General features: G+C 39.5%; 1 protein-coding gene across 1 annotated transcript in view; it reads right to left on the bottom strand.

The window, feature by feature from the left end:
* Positions 1-1,625: 1,625 nt before the first annotated feature.
* Positions 1,626-17,509, bottom strand: part of runx2a (RUNX family transcription factor 2a) — a 43,914-nt gene continuing 28,030 nt past the window's right edge. The window contains exons 6-8 of the mRNA XM_026933977.3: positions 12,243-12,419; positions 11,548-11,709; positions 1,626-7,878 (exon numbers count right to left, since the gene is read on the bottom strand). Coding sequence (XP_026789778.1) covers positions 7,391-7,878; positions 11,548-11,709; positions 12,243-12,419 — 827 coding nt within the window. The 3' untranslated portion in view covers positions 1,626-7,390. The remainder of the gene's footprint in view (positions 7,879-11,547; positions 11,710-12,242; positions 12,420-17,509) is intronic.

Genomic DNA, 17,509 nt, shown 5'->3' with positions numbered 1-17,509 from the left:
AGTATCTGTGCGCATTCAGTGTTTGTGTGCATTCAGTGTCTGTGTGCATTTAATATCTGTGCGCATTCAGTGTCTGTGTGCATTCAGTATCTGTGCGCATTCAGTGTCTGTGCGCATTTAATGTTTGTGCGCATTCAGTGTCTGTGCGCATTCAGTGTCTGTGCCGCCCTTCTCTTCCTCCTCCACTTCCTCCTCCTCTTCCTCCACCTCCTCCTCCTCCTCCTGCTCCCGGGAGCTTCACACTTCATTTGTCCGGATCTCCCTCCCGATGGCAGCAAATATTTCACCGGCACTGGCCGCTCGGCTGCCGGTGTAAATCACGGCTATGTGTGTGTGTGTGTGTGTGTGTGGCTGAGACAGCGCAGGGACACCGAGTGGCTCTGTTTTCACATGGAAAGCACGGGCGTCTGGGCCGCTCTCCGTGGCAAGGTGCCATGGTTAAAGTCGTGGATTGGGATTGCTTGTGAAATGATTCTGGGGCCATCGGGTTGTTTTTGGGGCTGTGAGAAATGAGCAGGCCTCCTCGCGACACGCAGTGAAACCGGAGCCCTCGTATTTCACGCGCAGAGAAATATGGGAAATGACGCGTAAATCAGAGCCGCTCACATAAAGCCGGAGACGTGAGAAAGAAACACAGGGGTTCTGTAGGTTTGGATCACGCAGCTAGCTCACGAGAAAGCGGATTCATTAATCACACAGACTTTTTCACTTTTCGCAGTCATGACCCGTGCAGGCCCGTGATCAAGTCCTTTCACAATCCTCATCACGTCTTCCTGTGGCCATGTCATTTACAGCACACCAGCTCTCCTCAACTGTTAACAATCAGAAGCTGACGCGAATCTAAGCCAGCAGATTCGTAAGAAATACAGACGACACGTCCAACGTCATCTATGTGGTGATTAGAGAATGAAATGGTGTTAGATGACTCTTCAGAGAAGTGTGCACTCACTGCTACAGACTTCAGAGCAGAGCTGATGGCATGTGTGATCTGATGCACTTCCCTTACTGTATATTACACAACATTCATATCAGTCATACAGTGTTTTTCTATAATAATAATAATAATAATAATTGTTATTATTAATATTTATGAAATGTGCAAAACATAAACAATCCAATGTCCCCATGTGAAATAACTAAAATGTCAGTTATTGGGTTTGGTACAAAACAAAATTAATAATAATTTCTCTATAATAATAACAATCTCTGTTTAACAGTATATATTTTATTTAAAATGCTATAGACTTCGGTAGCAGAGCTGATGGTATTTGTGATCTGATGCAGTTTCCCTACTGTATATATTAGCCTACACAACATTGATATCAATCATGCACTGTTTTTTTCTATTATTATTATTATTATTATTATTATTATTATTATTATTAGTGTTTACAAAATGTGCAAAACATAAACAATCCAACATCCCCATGTGAACTAACTAAAGTGTAAGCTACTGGTTTTGGTACAAAACATGATTAACAAAAATTTCTCTGTAATAATAACAATTGCTATTTAACAGTATATATTTTAATAAAAATGCTATAGACTTCCGTATTATTATTATTATTATTATTATTATTATTATTATTATTATTATTATATTTGTATTTAAGAAATGTGCAAAACATAAATGTGACCTAACTAAAGTGCAAGTTATTGGTTTTGGTACAAAACATGATAATTAATAATTTCTCTGTAATAATAACAATTTCAGTTTAATAGTATATATTTTATTTAAAATTACATTTTTAATAGTTAATGAAAACTGCATGTCTCTCAAGTTTATGTCAGTGCTGTTACCCAAACGAAAATGTTAAATAAAATAAGGTCTTTAAAAACACAAGAAGGTCTTTTTGAACCGTTTCCAGTGTGCCATGGTCAAAACAAAAAGAATGATCAAGAGCACATGGGAAGCTAAAGTTTTTTTCCAGACATTCTTTAATGTAAATGTTTCAGTTTCATGCCACAAAAAGTCTTTGGTGTCTGTGATGTTACTCATTTAAAATAGAAACCTTTTTTAAATTTACAAATATATAATTTATAAAACATTTATTTGCTTCCAACTAATCAGTATTGCTTCATTAATAAACATAAGATTGCAATGGAAACATATTTCTTAAAAAATATATATAATTTATCATTTTACTATAGTAAAATGCTAGAATAAATACTCAAACCATACATAGCCTAAACCTACCTAAAAATATTTTGTTTTAAAAATGGTACATGATAACAGTACATGATAACAACACCGACAAACTTGAGACTTTTCTACAATCTGTAGGTTCTTCGCTTGTCCTTCTCGTGAACTCTTAACGGTTCTGTGTAGAACCTTACCACTGTTTCTCTATCAGCAAGGGATCCAATAAGATCTCTTTTAAGATATTAAGAAACATTATCTATCCAAATAACCCCTGAAGAAGATTTAAATGTACCCTTTTAATATGAGTGTACCTTTTTAATATGCAAAAAAAAAAAGAAAAGAAAAATCCATATATTTCAGAGTGGCCATCTCCAGCACCTACATGACATAAAAAAGCTCTGAAACACAGGAAAGGTCATTCCTCCACTAACTAGTTAAAGTTTACGCTTGATTTAGTGATGTAATGAGAATCTCTTCACTGTAAAGCTCTTACTCCTGTGAATGAATATTTTTCTGATTAAATTTCCAGTCCTTTATTATTGCCTCACGTAGCCACAGAGATGATACACACTTCTGAGTCAATTAGGGGAAGTTTACCATCTTAATGAAAAGCCAACACGAGACAAAGTTTTCTGTTGTTTCAGTGAGTGTCATATTTCTCACTGTCCAGAGAAGACATTATCACACAGTACCTAACATGGAGAACATAAATCAAACTTCCATTATGAATTTACCAGCTGTCTACAATTCTTCACCTCAAGCAAGAGAAATTTTTGTGTAACCTTTTTGTGGAGAAATTCTAACCTGGTATTTGTTGTATACAACAATTTATGATATTTTACTTTAGAAACAACTTGAATGGAGTCATGCATAAAGTACTTAGCCTCTGTTTTGTGTTTTGAACATTTTAAATAGCAGACAGAACACATACAGAAAACCCTAAACTCCAACAAACTCTAGCATGTCAATGAGAAATAACTTGACTATAAATGTATCAAAAGTATTTGCACATGGTACTAGAAAAGCTCATTGAGTTTCCTCACTGATGTGATCCAACCCAAACACTGAGCCAAGCTGAACTTTAGGATGTTTGTATTCGCTGATATGATTGTTTAAAGGGCCTTCGGGTGCAGCTTTAGGCAAACAGTCAGCAATGTGTTTAAAGATCACACTGCCTTAACTGATTCTTTACATGGAACAAATCAGTTTGCATTAATCACATGACTTACAATGGGACATTTATACTTCATGTCCAGTATGTTTTGAAAGTCTTTGGCAGAAATCCTATAAATGGTAAAATCTGGCAGAGTGACAGGAAATCTTAAAGAATCTTATGGAGATTTGAATCTGTATTCAATATTAGCGAGACATATCCAGATAAGCATCCTTCAATAAACACACTCATTTTACCAAATTCAAATCTGAGTTAAGCGCTTGGCTGTGGAGGAGACCCAAATGTTTAGGGCCAGATCTCAGATTGGCATCGGAGATGTGTTTAAAAAAAAAAAAAAAAACAATTCAGGTTTGACATGCCAGACTAGGAATGTTAATGTAAAATACAGACTTGTTGTACCTCTGGTCCTTATAAAGAGCTCTTGCAAAATATATCCACCATTCTTAACCAAACAAAGAGCCTCAATATCAGCAGAATTGCATAGAATTCAATAAGCTGTTAGCTATAAAATGTCAGCTGACAATACTACCAGTGCAGCCAGAACTAATTAAGTCTCATGAGATACGGCCTGAAATAATGACTGCTGTGTGATGCACTAAACACATCTTTGCCTTTTTCGGGTGATCATGTGTGGGTTTTCCAAACTGTCCGTGCATGAGCTTGTTATTCTAACTGTCACTAATAATGATGTATGAGACACAGCTTGAACTAAAGACTGCAGTCAGCACCCAGATTTTACCTTTTTCATTGATCGTGCAGGGGCTTTCCAGAGCAGTAATACCTGCAGAATACAAACTGGTGGTGCCCAAGCCTATGTTATTATAACTGTCACTCAGTAAAAGGAAGTTAAAATAGGTTTTTGCACTTCCCTTGACCATTTCAGCGGTTGTTCATTTTTCTTAGGAAGCACCTGCTGTACAATCACATTTACTTAGGTACAGTTCTAAAGGTAGGATTCTGAAAAAAAAAAAAAAAAAGGTATTGGATGTCATATATCATCCAGTATAATAATGTCCCACAGTCTGGATTGCCTTCTCACCTTAGTGTGAAAAATATAGCCCAGGCAAGCATTTTTAACAAAATCTTTCTTTTTATTCTCCAAGACCAATGATACAATCATTAGAAATGTTTAACAATCTCACAATTTTTACAGGACCTGTTAGTCCTACAGAAACTGCTGGAAGTTTCACAAATAAATGAGTTCAAACAATGAAAAGATGTGAGACAGAAAACCAGGGTGACTGATCAACTAGACGTAAAAATCTGTACAGTATGTGCATGGAAAGCAATGGTAAAAGTAAACAAAATGTTCTGCAGCAGTTTACAAACTAAACGTCTATGAAGGTTATTCAAAACAATGCATATTTATGTATAAAAGGGTTTATTTCCAGAATATTACATGCAAAACACTGTATTTGAGAGACATGTTCTAACATACCGTGCCGAATTTTGCATTTGCTGCTTTCAACTGGCCAACCTGAAGCTACCCGCTGTGACTTATTCCTGTTCTCAGCCTGCAGGCCTCTCCTTCGCTAGGTCACTTAATCAGAGGGGAAAATTCATTTTTGGTTAGTTATGAAACCCAAGTGACCCCCGAAGACCTCAAAGCTGTGAACGCCGCCAATCAGTCAACTCCGAGTGTGCTGGATTTCACTTGGAGATGAAAAATCTTGGAACTGACTCCAGCAGCGGATTTGCTGACCACAGCTTCTGATTAACATTACTCGCTAGGCCATTCATAAAGCTCAGAGCTCCGACATGAGCCACACATTTGTCAGATATTTGATGCAAACCCAAAGCTGCTTGCGAGACTTTGCAATGTCACTAAAACATATAATTCGGACAGAACAAGTCAACCGTTTGGTATTATTCATCACTGGCATAAAGCAGTTATCAGAAATATTTCAATCATGGTAACAGTGCAGAGGTTCTTTAAGTCTTTTGCAGTATTGTAAACATGTTCTCTCTTCTCACAGCCAAAAGACAACAGTTTAAAGAAAATGAGGAATCAGATTTAAAAGCAGATGCTGGAAAACTGTATGATCACTTTGAGCCAGAGTGACATTTTTGTGCTCTCACCAACAGTCAGTCCAGTTTATACCCAAGTTAAAACCCTGATTAATATTGTAGCAGTACTGTAACACACACAAATACAAGAATTTCAAATATTGCTTGCTTACTCTATGAGACTCTAAGTGGGCTGAACTGTGTGCATTCAGGTATTAGTTGTAAACTCAATCTGGCTCAAGCTCTGTACCTAAGTGATGACTCTTGTGACCTTGTGATTGGCTGTTCAGCTGTTCCCTTTCCCCCACGGCATCAAGGCTTTATTCAAAACCAAGCAAAGACAAAAAGAAAATAAAAGAAGTGCTTTGATCCAGATAAAACCAAAAAAAAATTACATTGATTTCCCAGGGTGCTGCCTGCAGCCTCTTAAGTTACAATTTACAAATGAAGTATCATGTGTTGTCTGAATCCAAAACACACACACACACACACACACAGACACGCGTATTCAAAGACCGTGGTTAAATCTCGTAAAAAATTACACCATTAAAAATATAAAACTGGTGACATTTTTGCAGATCTCTTGTCAGTAAGAAATCGATCCTGACACATGGTTCACCAAGCAATAAATAAGTTTAGAATTACAATTAGAAACAAAAACGCTAACAGTATTAAGTAATTTAGATGTTTAAAAGTGGCCGATTGTCTGTATGCTGGAATATCTGCTTACAAAATTTGCATTATGAAATATAACATGCTCAGTTCTAATGTCTTCTAATAAATGACCCGGAATATCTGACCTACATTTTTCCACTTGTGATGAAATAATATTTCTGGGATGTATACATGCACAAAAGCAAAATGCGATCCATTTGATATTTTTGTAAAAATAATTTTTATATACATTTTTTTTGCATAGTGTTCACCTGACCTCTTACATGCACAGTTAATGGTCCAGTTAAGAATTAAAGGCCGATTCCTCACATTGATTGTGTACATTGTACATGTATTCAGTATTGTGATTGTAAGGGTGCTGTAAACTGAAAGAAATATAGGCAGCCTGAACACAACTCCTTGTGAACATGGAAAGAGTGAGACAATCGCTGCATGCTATTGGTCTTGCTCATAGTCACTCGATATCATTAAATAAAAGTAAAATTGAAAAAAAAATAAATTAACTCGATAAAACATCGGATAAACAAAGTCAGAATAAGAACTGGGAGTGGAATATGTCACATACGTGTAAATAAATGCTTCACTCAGTTCAAGACTTGGGTCTTGTTATCTTTGCAAGTGCCCCTCAATTTTTAAGTCAACTGCCCCTCCCTACGTATGCAGCTTTCTAAGGAGGAAAGCAACATCCAAGCACAAAAAAAACAAAACAAAAAAAAAACATTTGATCTGAGTCTGACATCTTTCCTTCATTGTTTACATATTGGATATGTGTTTGCCTTACAATAAAGATAAAAAAAAACATTTTAAATTACTAAGGAGTAAATATACAATTAAGTTATTAATCATTCCCAAAATATTATTCAAGCGTCTTAAATTTTGTCCCTCTAACCACTTTGCATAATTTACGGTTTATATGGCTTATATTGCTTCTTAGTACCATATCTGCTACAATTTTATACATAAATTAAGAAGATCTGAGGGCATATACATAATCAGGTACCGTCTAATATATCTGACTTTTCACTCATAAATAAAAAAAGATGTTCAGTGTTAAAAAATTTCTAAAATACACTGAGTTAGTATGAAAACAGTCTCAGTCAATAGTCTGGGAAACGCATACCTAATACAATAAAAGTTCTTCTACCAGTTCAGTTCAGCAACAGATCGCTTGCATGGCTCTCACCAGTTCTGCAGTGGAACGTCAGATAGCTCACAATAATGCCTGGACTCGTAAATTAAAGTACTGAAGTTACACTGCTCTCTGAACTGCGCAATTTGTAGCATTTGTGCTTAGAAACCAATTCTATAAGGACTATTACTACCGAGATTTGCGTAGCTTGTGAGCATTGCTACGTTGACCTGTGTAACCCTCCAAATATGGCTGACCCCTTTCAATATGGCCGCCACACGGACTCGTCCATCCTCCCGCTAGAGTTGAGAGCGGTGGGCGAGCTGCTGTGGCTGCCGTCGGCCTCGGTGCCTTCAGTCTGAGCTGACAGGTTGGGGTTGATGCCTGTTGAGGCGCTGGTGCATGGTGGCAGCATCCGCGTCGGGGAGCGTTCCCCCCCTGGCACCATGGAGAACTGGTATGAGCCGGATGAAGCCCCGTAGTACAGATATGGTGTGCTGCTGGTCTGGAACGGCCCGCTCTGGTTCTGGGTGGAACCTGGGTATGGAGGTGGCAGGTAGGTGTGGTAGTGGGTGGTGCTGGACATGCCTAGAGACATGCCCGATGTCACAGGGGTTGGTGTGTAGGTGAATGTGGCAGGGTAGTGCATCCTGGGACTAGAGAAGCGTGTCTCGGTTAGAGAGGACAGGCTGGGAAACTGGCGCTCGAACTGGCGTGGGTCGGCTGCAAAAGGGCTCAGATCTGATGTACCTGAAAGAGAGAACAGTAGGCCGTGTGTTTAGTACATTTACTTAGGGAAGTTATGGAAGCATTAAAACACAGATATAGGAAATCTAGATTCTGCTTTAGGCTACATTTCACACATCAGAGGTGCCGCCCTCTCAGTGTGCAGATTGTCCCATACTGAGTTCAGCTGAAGTAGGAATAAAAATCTCGGCACATTGGGCAGCATTTGGATGTAAAAATCACTGACACACTAAAGTAAGAGAACAAGGGATTACCTTTCACTAGAGAAAGCACAGAGAAAACGTGTGCTTTTATTATATGAGGGACATTATGCAGGTGTTAAGCCTGGTAGTGCAAGTTTATGATTTATTACTATTTAATACAGTTTAGCTTCTCTTTAACTTGACTTCAGGTCTCAGCTAATGCTCCTTATGTATGGTAGTAAATGTCAAGTTTGGTATAATTATTTTTGCTATTGGATTCATAGTTGGATTTGTGATTGAGTGCCACTGACAATCTGGTAGACTGTGATTATCATGATATAACTCAGCTATTCAGAGGCGTTTGTCACATTAGCTATAGTTAACACTATGCTATTTGGTAAATTTAGGATGAATATGTATTACTTCCTGATTTCTGTTACACAAATTAAAAATAACTCTCTATTCTGAAGTAATATTATTAAGCTGATATTATAGTTGCTCTTAAAAGGTGTTAGTAGTTTTATGTTGATTTCTGTTCCACTGTGCATTTCCATTAGCCATGCTTTGCCCACGTTTTCAGCAGTCAGGCTCAGTGAAATAATTGGTAATGCAGTATTATATTTATTTACATCTTTTGCAATATGCAGAAATGTATAACATCTGTAACAAAGCCAAAAAAATGTAGTACAAATCAGTTTACAGAAAGCGACACAGACATTTTTTTAACCAGGGAAGAGATGCATCACTCTGTAGACTTGCATTGGCTTATGAGTAATTCATGTCCTGTGGTGAGGGCACTGATGTATAAAAGTACTTTAAAAAAGCAGCTAATGTGGCATCCACATTTCCTACACCTACGATGAAAGCAATAACACTCAGACAAAAGGGGGCGCTGTGAAGCATTTCTTTTAATCCACACTCTGTAAATGTTTATCACACACTCGCCAAACGGTGGCTGTTTTATCGCTGAGTGATGAGATCTGAATTTCCTAACTCCGAATGTCAAAGCAAACACGGTACATAAACTACCTAATGGATAATAATCAGTCATTTTGAGTTCAAGAAAGTTGAAAAAGCCATACACAGATAAGCACTCACTTTACCTTTTAGCTTTCAAACCACACATTACAGCCCTCAAGCACATGCTGTTACTACTGTCATGCTGAAAGAGCATAGTAATCAATCTCATTAACACCTGTTTATTTCTCCACGATTGCAGAATGCACAGATCTCTCTCTCTCTCATATCTTCTATTGTTAGTGCAAGGTTGTTTTATGTATTCCTGTGTACACGCATATTTGTAAAAATATCAAAGCAGGATAAGTGCAGGATAAAGCAGGAACCCATATGGAAGCAGTTTGAGGGGAAAACAGTTTCCATGGGATGCATAATGAGCAGCCTCAGATGTGGCTGCACGTCTGCGATTAGCCAGAGAGAAGGGGCAGATCTGCTCTTTCAGACCCTCGTTTGGCTTTTCTAAAAATTATAAACCACTAATGGTTTGTGGCTACCACAGCGCTGGGCCAAAAGAGTGCAAATGGAGAAAAAGACTTCCCTAATCCTCTTCCTTCTCCACACCGGACCTTCTTCTTCTCTCACCCCTACAACACTCTCACTCATCATCCGCTAATCTCATCTTTCATCTGTTTTCCTTATCAGTTCCTGTACTGACCCCTATGCAACCCTGATGCTAGGCTGCAGATCAGTGCAGTCCAGCTCCACACCATCCTCACTGTCAGTGTGCTGGTGGAAAGCTGCAGGCCTGCTTTGGTGTACACGCCTCTGAGTGATGAATCGGCACACTTAAGAGAACATGTGTGGCCAATTATAGGCACATCGGGTGCTCAAGTTATCAGCTTGCTGCCATTTCAGATAGAACAGGAAATACTAGTCAGAGGACAATGTCACAAAGAGGGGGAGTCATAGAACAAAACATCTTATACAACCTCATCAAGATTTAATAAGAAATAAAATTTTGGAGACAAACTATATCTGATCTCTGAAAGAAGCCATTTTAAGAACCATATAATACCAGCCTGAAACTAGAACCCAATGACTACATATGTAGCTGGAATTCAGACTAAACTCAGTCATGTTAATTGAACACCAAATTATACAAACTCCCTGGTGCTTATAAAATGCAGAACAATGATGAATTGATCATAATTCATTCATAGGCTAGGGCTTGGCAATTCTTATAAGATTATGTGTCAGGCTATCAGTTTTTTTATTCAAGGTTTTGATCAGATAGATAAAGGACTAATGTTCTATCTACACTGAATTTTTCAGTCCCCAAGGAATTTGTGTGCTCATTAATATTTACTAAACTAGCTAACTAGCTTGTCATACTTTTGGGTTAAATTACTCTATCTAGCTTAGCTTAGTTAATTAAAATTTCTGGGAATCAATAAAATGAGTCTGGCAACCACACTGGACCTTTCACTTGCCCAGTAGGATAGCTAAGGAATTTCTGATTCGCCCATCTCTGTAGTCATGTCTTTATCTCTTCAGTCCCTGGATCTAAGGCTCTGAGTAAAGAACTGGAGGTTGAGAACAATACAAAGACAAGATGGTGCAATACAGCAGCTGCTCTAAATGAGCTGATATGGGACGTCCCCTCCCGACACAGGGGCGTTCATGGCCTATCAAAGGAAGAATAGAGGGCATTAGGACCAAGAGGTGCATGTGTCTCTTTGAGGAAAGAACAAAGGCTGACATTGCCGAGATGAAAAGGGGGTGAAATCTAAACTAATCAAACCCAACAAGGCAGCTGGCCTGGGTTCAAAAAGCAGGCAATGAACAGCCACGTCGAGTCATTTCAACTTTCACGTTTGCCCTGCGCTCAAAGAACACAGTTAGGGTGGAGAGCCTGAGGGGAAAGAAGTTCAAAAACGACCTGGCAATGAGTCAAACAGGTGTACTGAAGAAGGAACTTCATGTTTGTTTCTAGCAGGGTGTATAACACATTCTCTTGTTCAATTAATAAAGGCACGGACATAACAGATCTTTCCCACTCAGAGTTGAGCCTTTACCAGCTTCTGCATATTGTGGAGGATGAGTCAGTAACTCTATTCTTTTTTATTGTTCCTTTTCAAGCTTGTTCAAAAGAAGTTCTTCACAAGTTCAAAGACTCGAGTGGAAGGGATGGGGCAAGGAGAGATACACTGTCATTGTCTGTATTTTAAATGTGACATTGCTAAGAAGATATCTGCCAATGGGCAAGTTTTACACATGCAGTTGATGCGCAGAAGGCAAAAAGAGGAGGCTGGAAAAAATCTGCTTTGATTTAACTTCAGAGAGAGTAGATAAAACCTTTGACAAAACCTCTAATAGGATCAATTAAGCCAAAAAAATACTCAGGCAAAGAAGATGCACATACAAACTAGAGCATCTTTTTCTTTCACACCTGGGTAAAAGTATGAGTTCTGACTGAAGGTGTGATGTGGGTGGTGTAGCAGTTGGGTGTGGGTGAGACAGGTATGTTTTGTACCTGAGAGACGTCTTGGTACATCACTGATGGCGGGCAGGCCTGTGGCTCGGGTGGAGGAGAGTGGAGTGGTGGAGTGGATGGAAGGAGAAGTCATCTGGCTCAGGTAGGGCGTGTATGGCTGTTCATATGACCACGGTGGAGATGACTGAGACTGCCGTGGGTCTGCAAACGCAATGGAGCACGGAAAAATGAACTGATTGTCTCCACTCATCAATTCAATGTAGCTTTATGACATCAATGTGTAACAATAAGTTCATTTCTGCAGGTGATTTGAAGCCTTTGAACTTAATCTTATTGTTATTTTAGTGATGATTTTATTGCTAAGCCCAAGGGAACTGGATAGAACAGTGATGCCATTTCAGCAATAGATTTTATAATGATATAAACACAGTGTGCTGGAAACCATTATTACACTCTCAATGTGCTATGAGAATCTGCTCTATTCCAACGAATGGCAACAATATGAAGAGCAAGACAAGAATGTGTTCCTGTTTGCTTTCCACATCCATTTAGTAAACATGGTGTCTGCACAGACTGGAGGAAGTCCAACGGCAAACATTTGCATCTAGCTCTAAACTTCATCAGGCTGCAAGAAGGCTGTTATGCACTGTTATGAAATTAAATGTTCAAACATATTTAATTTAATTATGGGGATGTTTATATAAAACAGTAGTTCGCTGTGCCTGCTCTCATACCTGAGATCTGCGTCTGTCCCTGTGGGCTGAAGGAGTTTGCTGCGGTGTTGAGTGATGGCCGGGGGCTCTGCGTAGGCACGCCGACTCTCATGGTGCTGTGGCGCAGGCGTTCTAGTTCACTCAGGCGCTCCGAGAACAGCCCTGGTTTTGGAGGGTCCTCCAGCTTCTGCCTGTGTCCTAAAACAGCGAGTAGACCCAAGGTGTTACTTTACCATAATTAGAGCTGGAGGCTATTGGGAACATGTCAGCATTCTATGTTTGCCAAATATATTTCACATTAAAGCATGGAAGAAATTAACAAGGCTGCAAAATTACATAGCGGCTACATTTTTTGTAGCTACGTTCTTGTGGCTTAGCAGGACGCAGTAGTTATCCACCAGAACACTCACAGTTAAATTGCTCAGTGACTGAATTTTCCTGTTATCAGAAATGTGAGTATATGTATGTGTCATGGGAGAGAAACGACCTTCAAAAACAGAGTCATCATTTCATAAAGAGAACCAGTCACGTCATAGGCACTTCCCCTTGGCCCAGATCACTCACACCAGATCACTCACTCTACTGATTATGCCTGAGAGTACTGATGCAACATATGGAGGCCTATATCACTATATCTGTAAAAACGGCACACAAAAGCAGTCTCACTGAAGCCCATCCTTTCTGTCAATACAGGAGAAGAATATAGCTTAAAGAGAGACTTCTAAAGCCTTTTTTTCTCTCTTTAGTCAGAATGTGCCTGTCTGTCTGGCCCTGCTCGGCTCCGCTGAATGGCTCTAAAGTAAATATCAAACAGAAGAAAAGAGAAACTTCTGCCGAAGCTTGGCAGCGCTCCAGCTGGCTCGAAGAGCTTCAGCTACCTCCAACCCTGCAAAACCTGATTGTGTTCTGAAGTTAAGCTGAGCAAACAGCACTTTGTGAGAAAGAGTCCTCGTCCAGAGGTTAATGTCTGCCACACGTAAGGATCTCGGGCACGAGTAATCCCTAGGAGCATTTGCCGTGTGTGTAAGCACTGAGGGAAACATAAGAAATATGTGCCCTCTCTGCTACTGCCGCTGCTGAAAAGGGCAGGCAGTTTAATTTCATTTAACCGGGCTGATTTGGTGAATGAATACACCTCTGTGTCTATATGGAACCAAGCTTGTCACAAATTACACGAGGGCTTACATGCGACGTGAAATAGTATCTGCCAATATACTCACCATATTGAATTTTATTAGAGGCATAAAATCACTGAGGGTGTCATGCTTCTTGTTCCATAAATATCAAGGCTGGATGCATCAGACAAACCTGCCAGTGTGTTAGTGAATAGGACAGTTATTCCTCACCACCATCAGCCAGCTCCTAATGTAACCGTATGGCAATGCCAAATCATGTACACCAAGTAATTCTCTCCTACAAACTGCAATGTATAAAGAATAAGAGTATTCATATACTACCTAACTGTCAAACTATCAAAACTACCCTATTAACCATAAATCTATCAAACCTCATTATACTACATGTTGTCAGGTGATTATCTAGTACCACACTGTTGTCACTTTCTGTAATATATTGCACGAAGGCCTTGGAGAACACCATTTTGTTTTACTGTACATTCACTGGTCACTGCTCATTCACGCAATAATCCTTTATTCATGCAAACATCAGAATGGAAGGAAAAATGTGATGTCAGTGACTTTGACCATATCATGGCTGTTGGTGCCAGGCTGAGCTGAGTACTTCAGAAACCTTCAAAGGAAACATACTTTAGAAACATACGAAACAGTCTCTAGAGTTTACAGAGAAAAAAAACAAAAAAAAAAGAACCAGTGAGCAGCAGGCAGAAATATCTTGCTGATGAGAGAGGTCAGAGGAGAATGGCCAGACTGGTTACAGTAACTCAAATAACCACTCTTTACAACTGTGGTGAGCAGAAAAGCATCTCAGAACACACAACAGGTCAAACCTGATGGGCTACAACAGCAGAAGATCACATCTTCTGTTAGCCAAGAACAGGAATCTGTAGCTACACTGGGCACAGGCTCACGATTCGCATTTTCCCCCATTCTGAATGCAGGATTTTATGCATTTCACTGCTGCCACACGATTGGCTGATTGCATAATTGCATGAATGAGCAAGTGTACATGTGTTGCTATTAAAGTGGTTGTGAGTGTATATGTAGAATGGCAATAAAGCGCTTCACTCTACACTTATGTCCCATATTTTATAGTATACAAATAATCCACTAAGTAAATCTTTTAGATGCTAAAATACTTTTCTTTTGCCTTAAACATCTTAAACAGCTATACAGAGTGAAATCCTGGCTAATTTAAACAATGAGAAGGTGAACAGACTACACGTCAGTCTAAATGCTCCAGAAGCTGGAGAAAAAAAGCATTAATGTGAATGATTCAGCTGCAACAAAGGAAATTCCATAATGCTCACATCCTCCTTGAGAAATAAAAGGTTTACGCTAGTCTCATAATTAAATACAGCAGGTCAATGGTTAGAGTCATAATTGAGGACATCAGTAATAACAAACAACAGATCGTATCCTAAATGATGATCTTGTGCAAGTTGTACGTGTCCTGACATTACTAATGAGGCTGTGAAGCAATTCTCTACCAGAAAAAAAAAAACATTAAAAGGGCGTATTCAAAGCACACGCTGACTCCATACCCTTGGCACAAGGAAAACTGTGAAAGCTGGCTTTTAAAGAAAAAGAAAATGGCATGGACAGTAAATAATATGAACGAATAAATACTGAGAGGCTGTATTTCTGGAAAGGTTGCCTGCTTGCATGTGAAATCGCCATCTGATAGCGTTCGAACCTGCAAAAACACCCTTAACTCGTTAAACACCAGAGCTCTCATCAACATCAAATATCAGCCCGGGCCGTCAGGGTACATCAATCATCCAGTGGCGACACAGGGAATAAAACGGATGGAAGAAGAAAGGGAAACATACATCCGTCTAGATTTCATTTCTTTAATTGCTGTGCTGTGGGGAGGGTTGACTCCTCTGAAGAGCGAAACAATGGATTATTTCATATGGCAGCTCCGTGTGAGGAGCCTGTGAAATTAGCAAGCAGGGAAAAAACAGCAGCGAAAGACGGGACAAGGCCAAACGCCTGTCTGCTCGCAGGATCAGAGAGGAGGGCAGTGGGTGGGAGGGAGTGAGAGGGAGTGAGAGCGAGAGCGAGCGAGAAGAGAAAAGAGAGAACAAGGCAGCCAAGCAGTGCTGGAGTTCTGCCAGTCGCTTGTGTGGTCTGTGTGTTCCAGGATTCAGGAAACGAAGCACGCCAAGAAAGGGCACAAATACTACCAGAGCTTTATAAATCAACAGGCTGGCTTCAGCAAGCAGACACCATGCAACTTCATAACAAAAACTATTTGTTAAAAAAATTTGTTAAAAAAAAAAAAAAAATTACGCAATTCACTCAGTGGCTGAGACATAAAAAATGAGATGGATTAAGGCTTACCTTGCATATTTTATAGTGAACAGTACTGCTAGAAAATTGGCTAAGCACTCCAAATGAAGATGAATGTACCCAGAGAGTTGGATGCTGTTGGAGAAACTGCTTGCCATAGTCCCTGAAACCTCTTTAAACATGTCTGTGCAGGGAAACGGTTATGGTAATATGAATACACCGTTCCGTTCTCACATTGTGCCGACTGAGTTGCCGACTTTCACAGCGGGGGTGTTAATACACTGGAGCTGTGTGCAGGGAAAAAAAAAAATACTAGCAGATTTTACCCAACTGTATAGCTCCATCCAAGCTGTCAGCTTGCTGTCGTTCATACGAGGTCCAAAGTTTTCCCGTTGGCCAACAGCAACAAGTAACATCTTAAGTTCACTGCACAATTGGAAATGTGCTTAGAGAAAGTACATCAGGATTATTTCTCATGCAAGTCAACCCGGAAAAGGTTTATTTTCAATGGACCGTGCTGCCTTTTGTCTGAGAGGCCTACTGTGAGTGTTTTGTTGTGGGAGCCTACCTGTCCAGACCTGCGCTAAACGTTCAAAGCCTCGAGGAACTTCACAAATTCACCACTAAAGCTCATTTCTGGCTCTGGTAATTAGAGTGGCTCCACACAAAAACCGCAAAGTAAACAGTTCAACATTAGTAGCAATATTATTGTCAGTGCTAATGCTAACATCACTCTATATTGTTAGCAAGCACGGGCACAATACACCACAAAAGAATATGACCTTGACCGTAAAAGTACGGTTCAATTATATGTTAATAGATAATAATTTGAAGTGTTTGAGGGAAGCATGATGGGGAAGGAAAGCAAAGGGATGACAAAAAGAGAACGAGGTGGACTACTCTAAGAGAAGAGCACCGACGTCATTTACCGTCCCTCTGAAACTGACAAACATGGAGGTAAAGCTTTGAAGTCTTTCTGGCTACTGCTTTATTGGAGTCCTCAATGAGACAATAGCTCTTTTCCAGCCGTCTACATGGCAGTCAAAACACACGGGCTTATGGAGAAGCTTGGAAAATACAGAACCTTTTCATAAAACAGACAGTGTGTTTTCCATCTCGCTAACGTAATACGCCGTTAATACCCACACCAGACCTCCTTTCTGCTGTAAATGATTCCATTTGACTCAACAAATGTTACATGAATTCATCATTCGAACCTGGAGAGACTGAACATTTTGGCTGAGCTGTAATATCTGAGTGATACGGCAACGACGGAACAATAACATCCAACTGAAATTAATCTATCATGCACCGGTTGAAGAAACCCGGTATGAAGAGCAAAAGAAGTCATGATTTCTCATACACACAAAAACATTTTTGATGATAAACAATTGTGTTCTGCTTTATTCTAGCTACACCCTACAACCTTACTAAGATTCCTCAACATTCCTCAAACCTTTTTTTAGTATTCCGTAGTCAGATTCCTACTTTACAAAAGACATCCATCTGTAACTAAACCAAACACATTTATACAGTGCATGATTATTTCTGCAATCATGGACATTCTTGTTCAGAACCCAAATGAGCAACGGCAACATTCCACAAACGGTTTAAAAATGAACTCCATATGCCTGACACTAATAGTATCTTCTGTGGTATCATACTGTAAATGTCCCTACTTCCAAGTGCAAATCCTTCCCCCACACAAACACATTTCATTTCACCCATAACACTGACTTGTATTGATTTTGGACTTGAGCACTGTCATGTCTTTATCCTTTATCCGTTAAAACAGATTATCTGATGCATTACCAGCGAATCAGAGACAAATATGCGTCTAGTCCTTAAGAATGCTGT

This window comes from Pangasianodon hypophthalmus, chromosome 10 (genome assembly GCF_027358585.1).
Source record: "Pangasianodon hypophthalmus isolate fPanHyp1 chromosome 10, fPanHyp1.pri, whole genome shotgun sequence".
In the NCBI taxonomy this organism is placed as follows: Eukaryota; Metazoa; Chordata; class Actinopteri; order Siluriformes; family Pangasiidae; genus Pangasianodon; species Pangasianodon hypophthalmus.
This window is presented reverse-complemented; position numbering and strand designations above follow the sequence as displayed.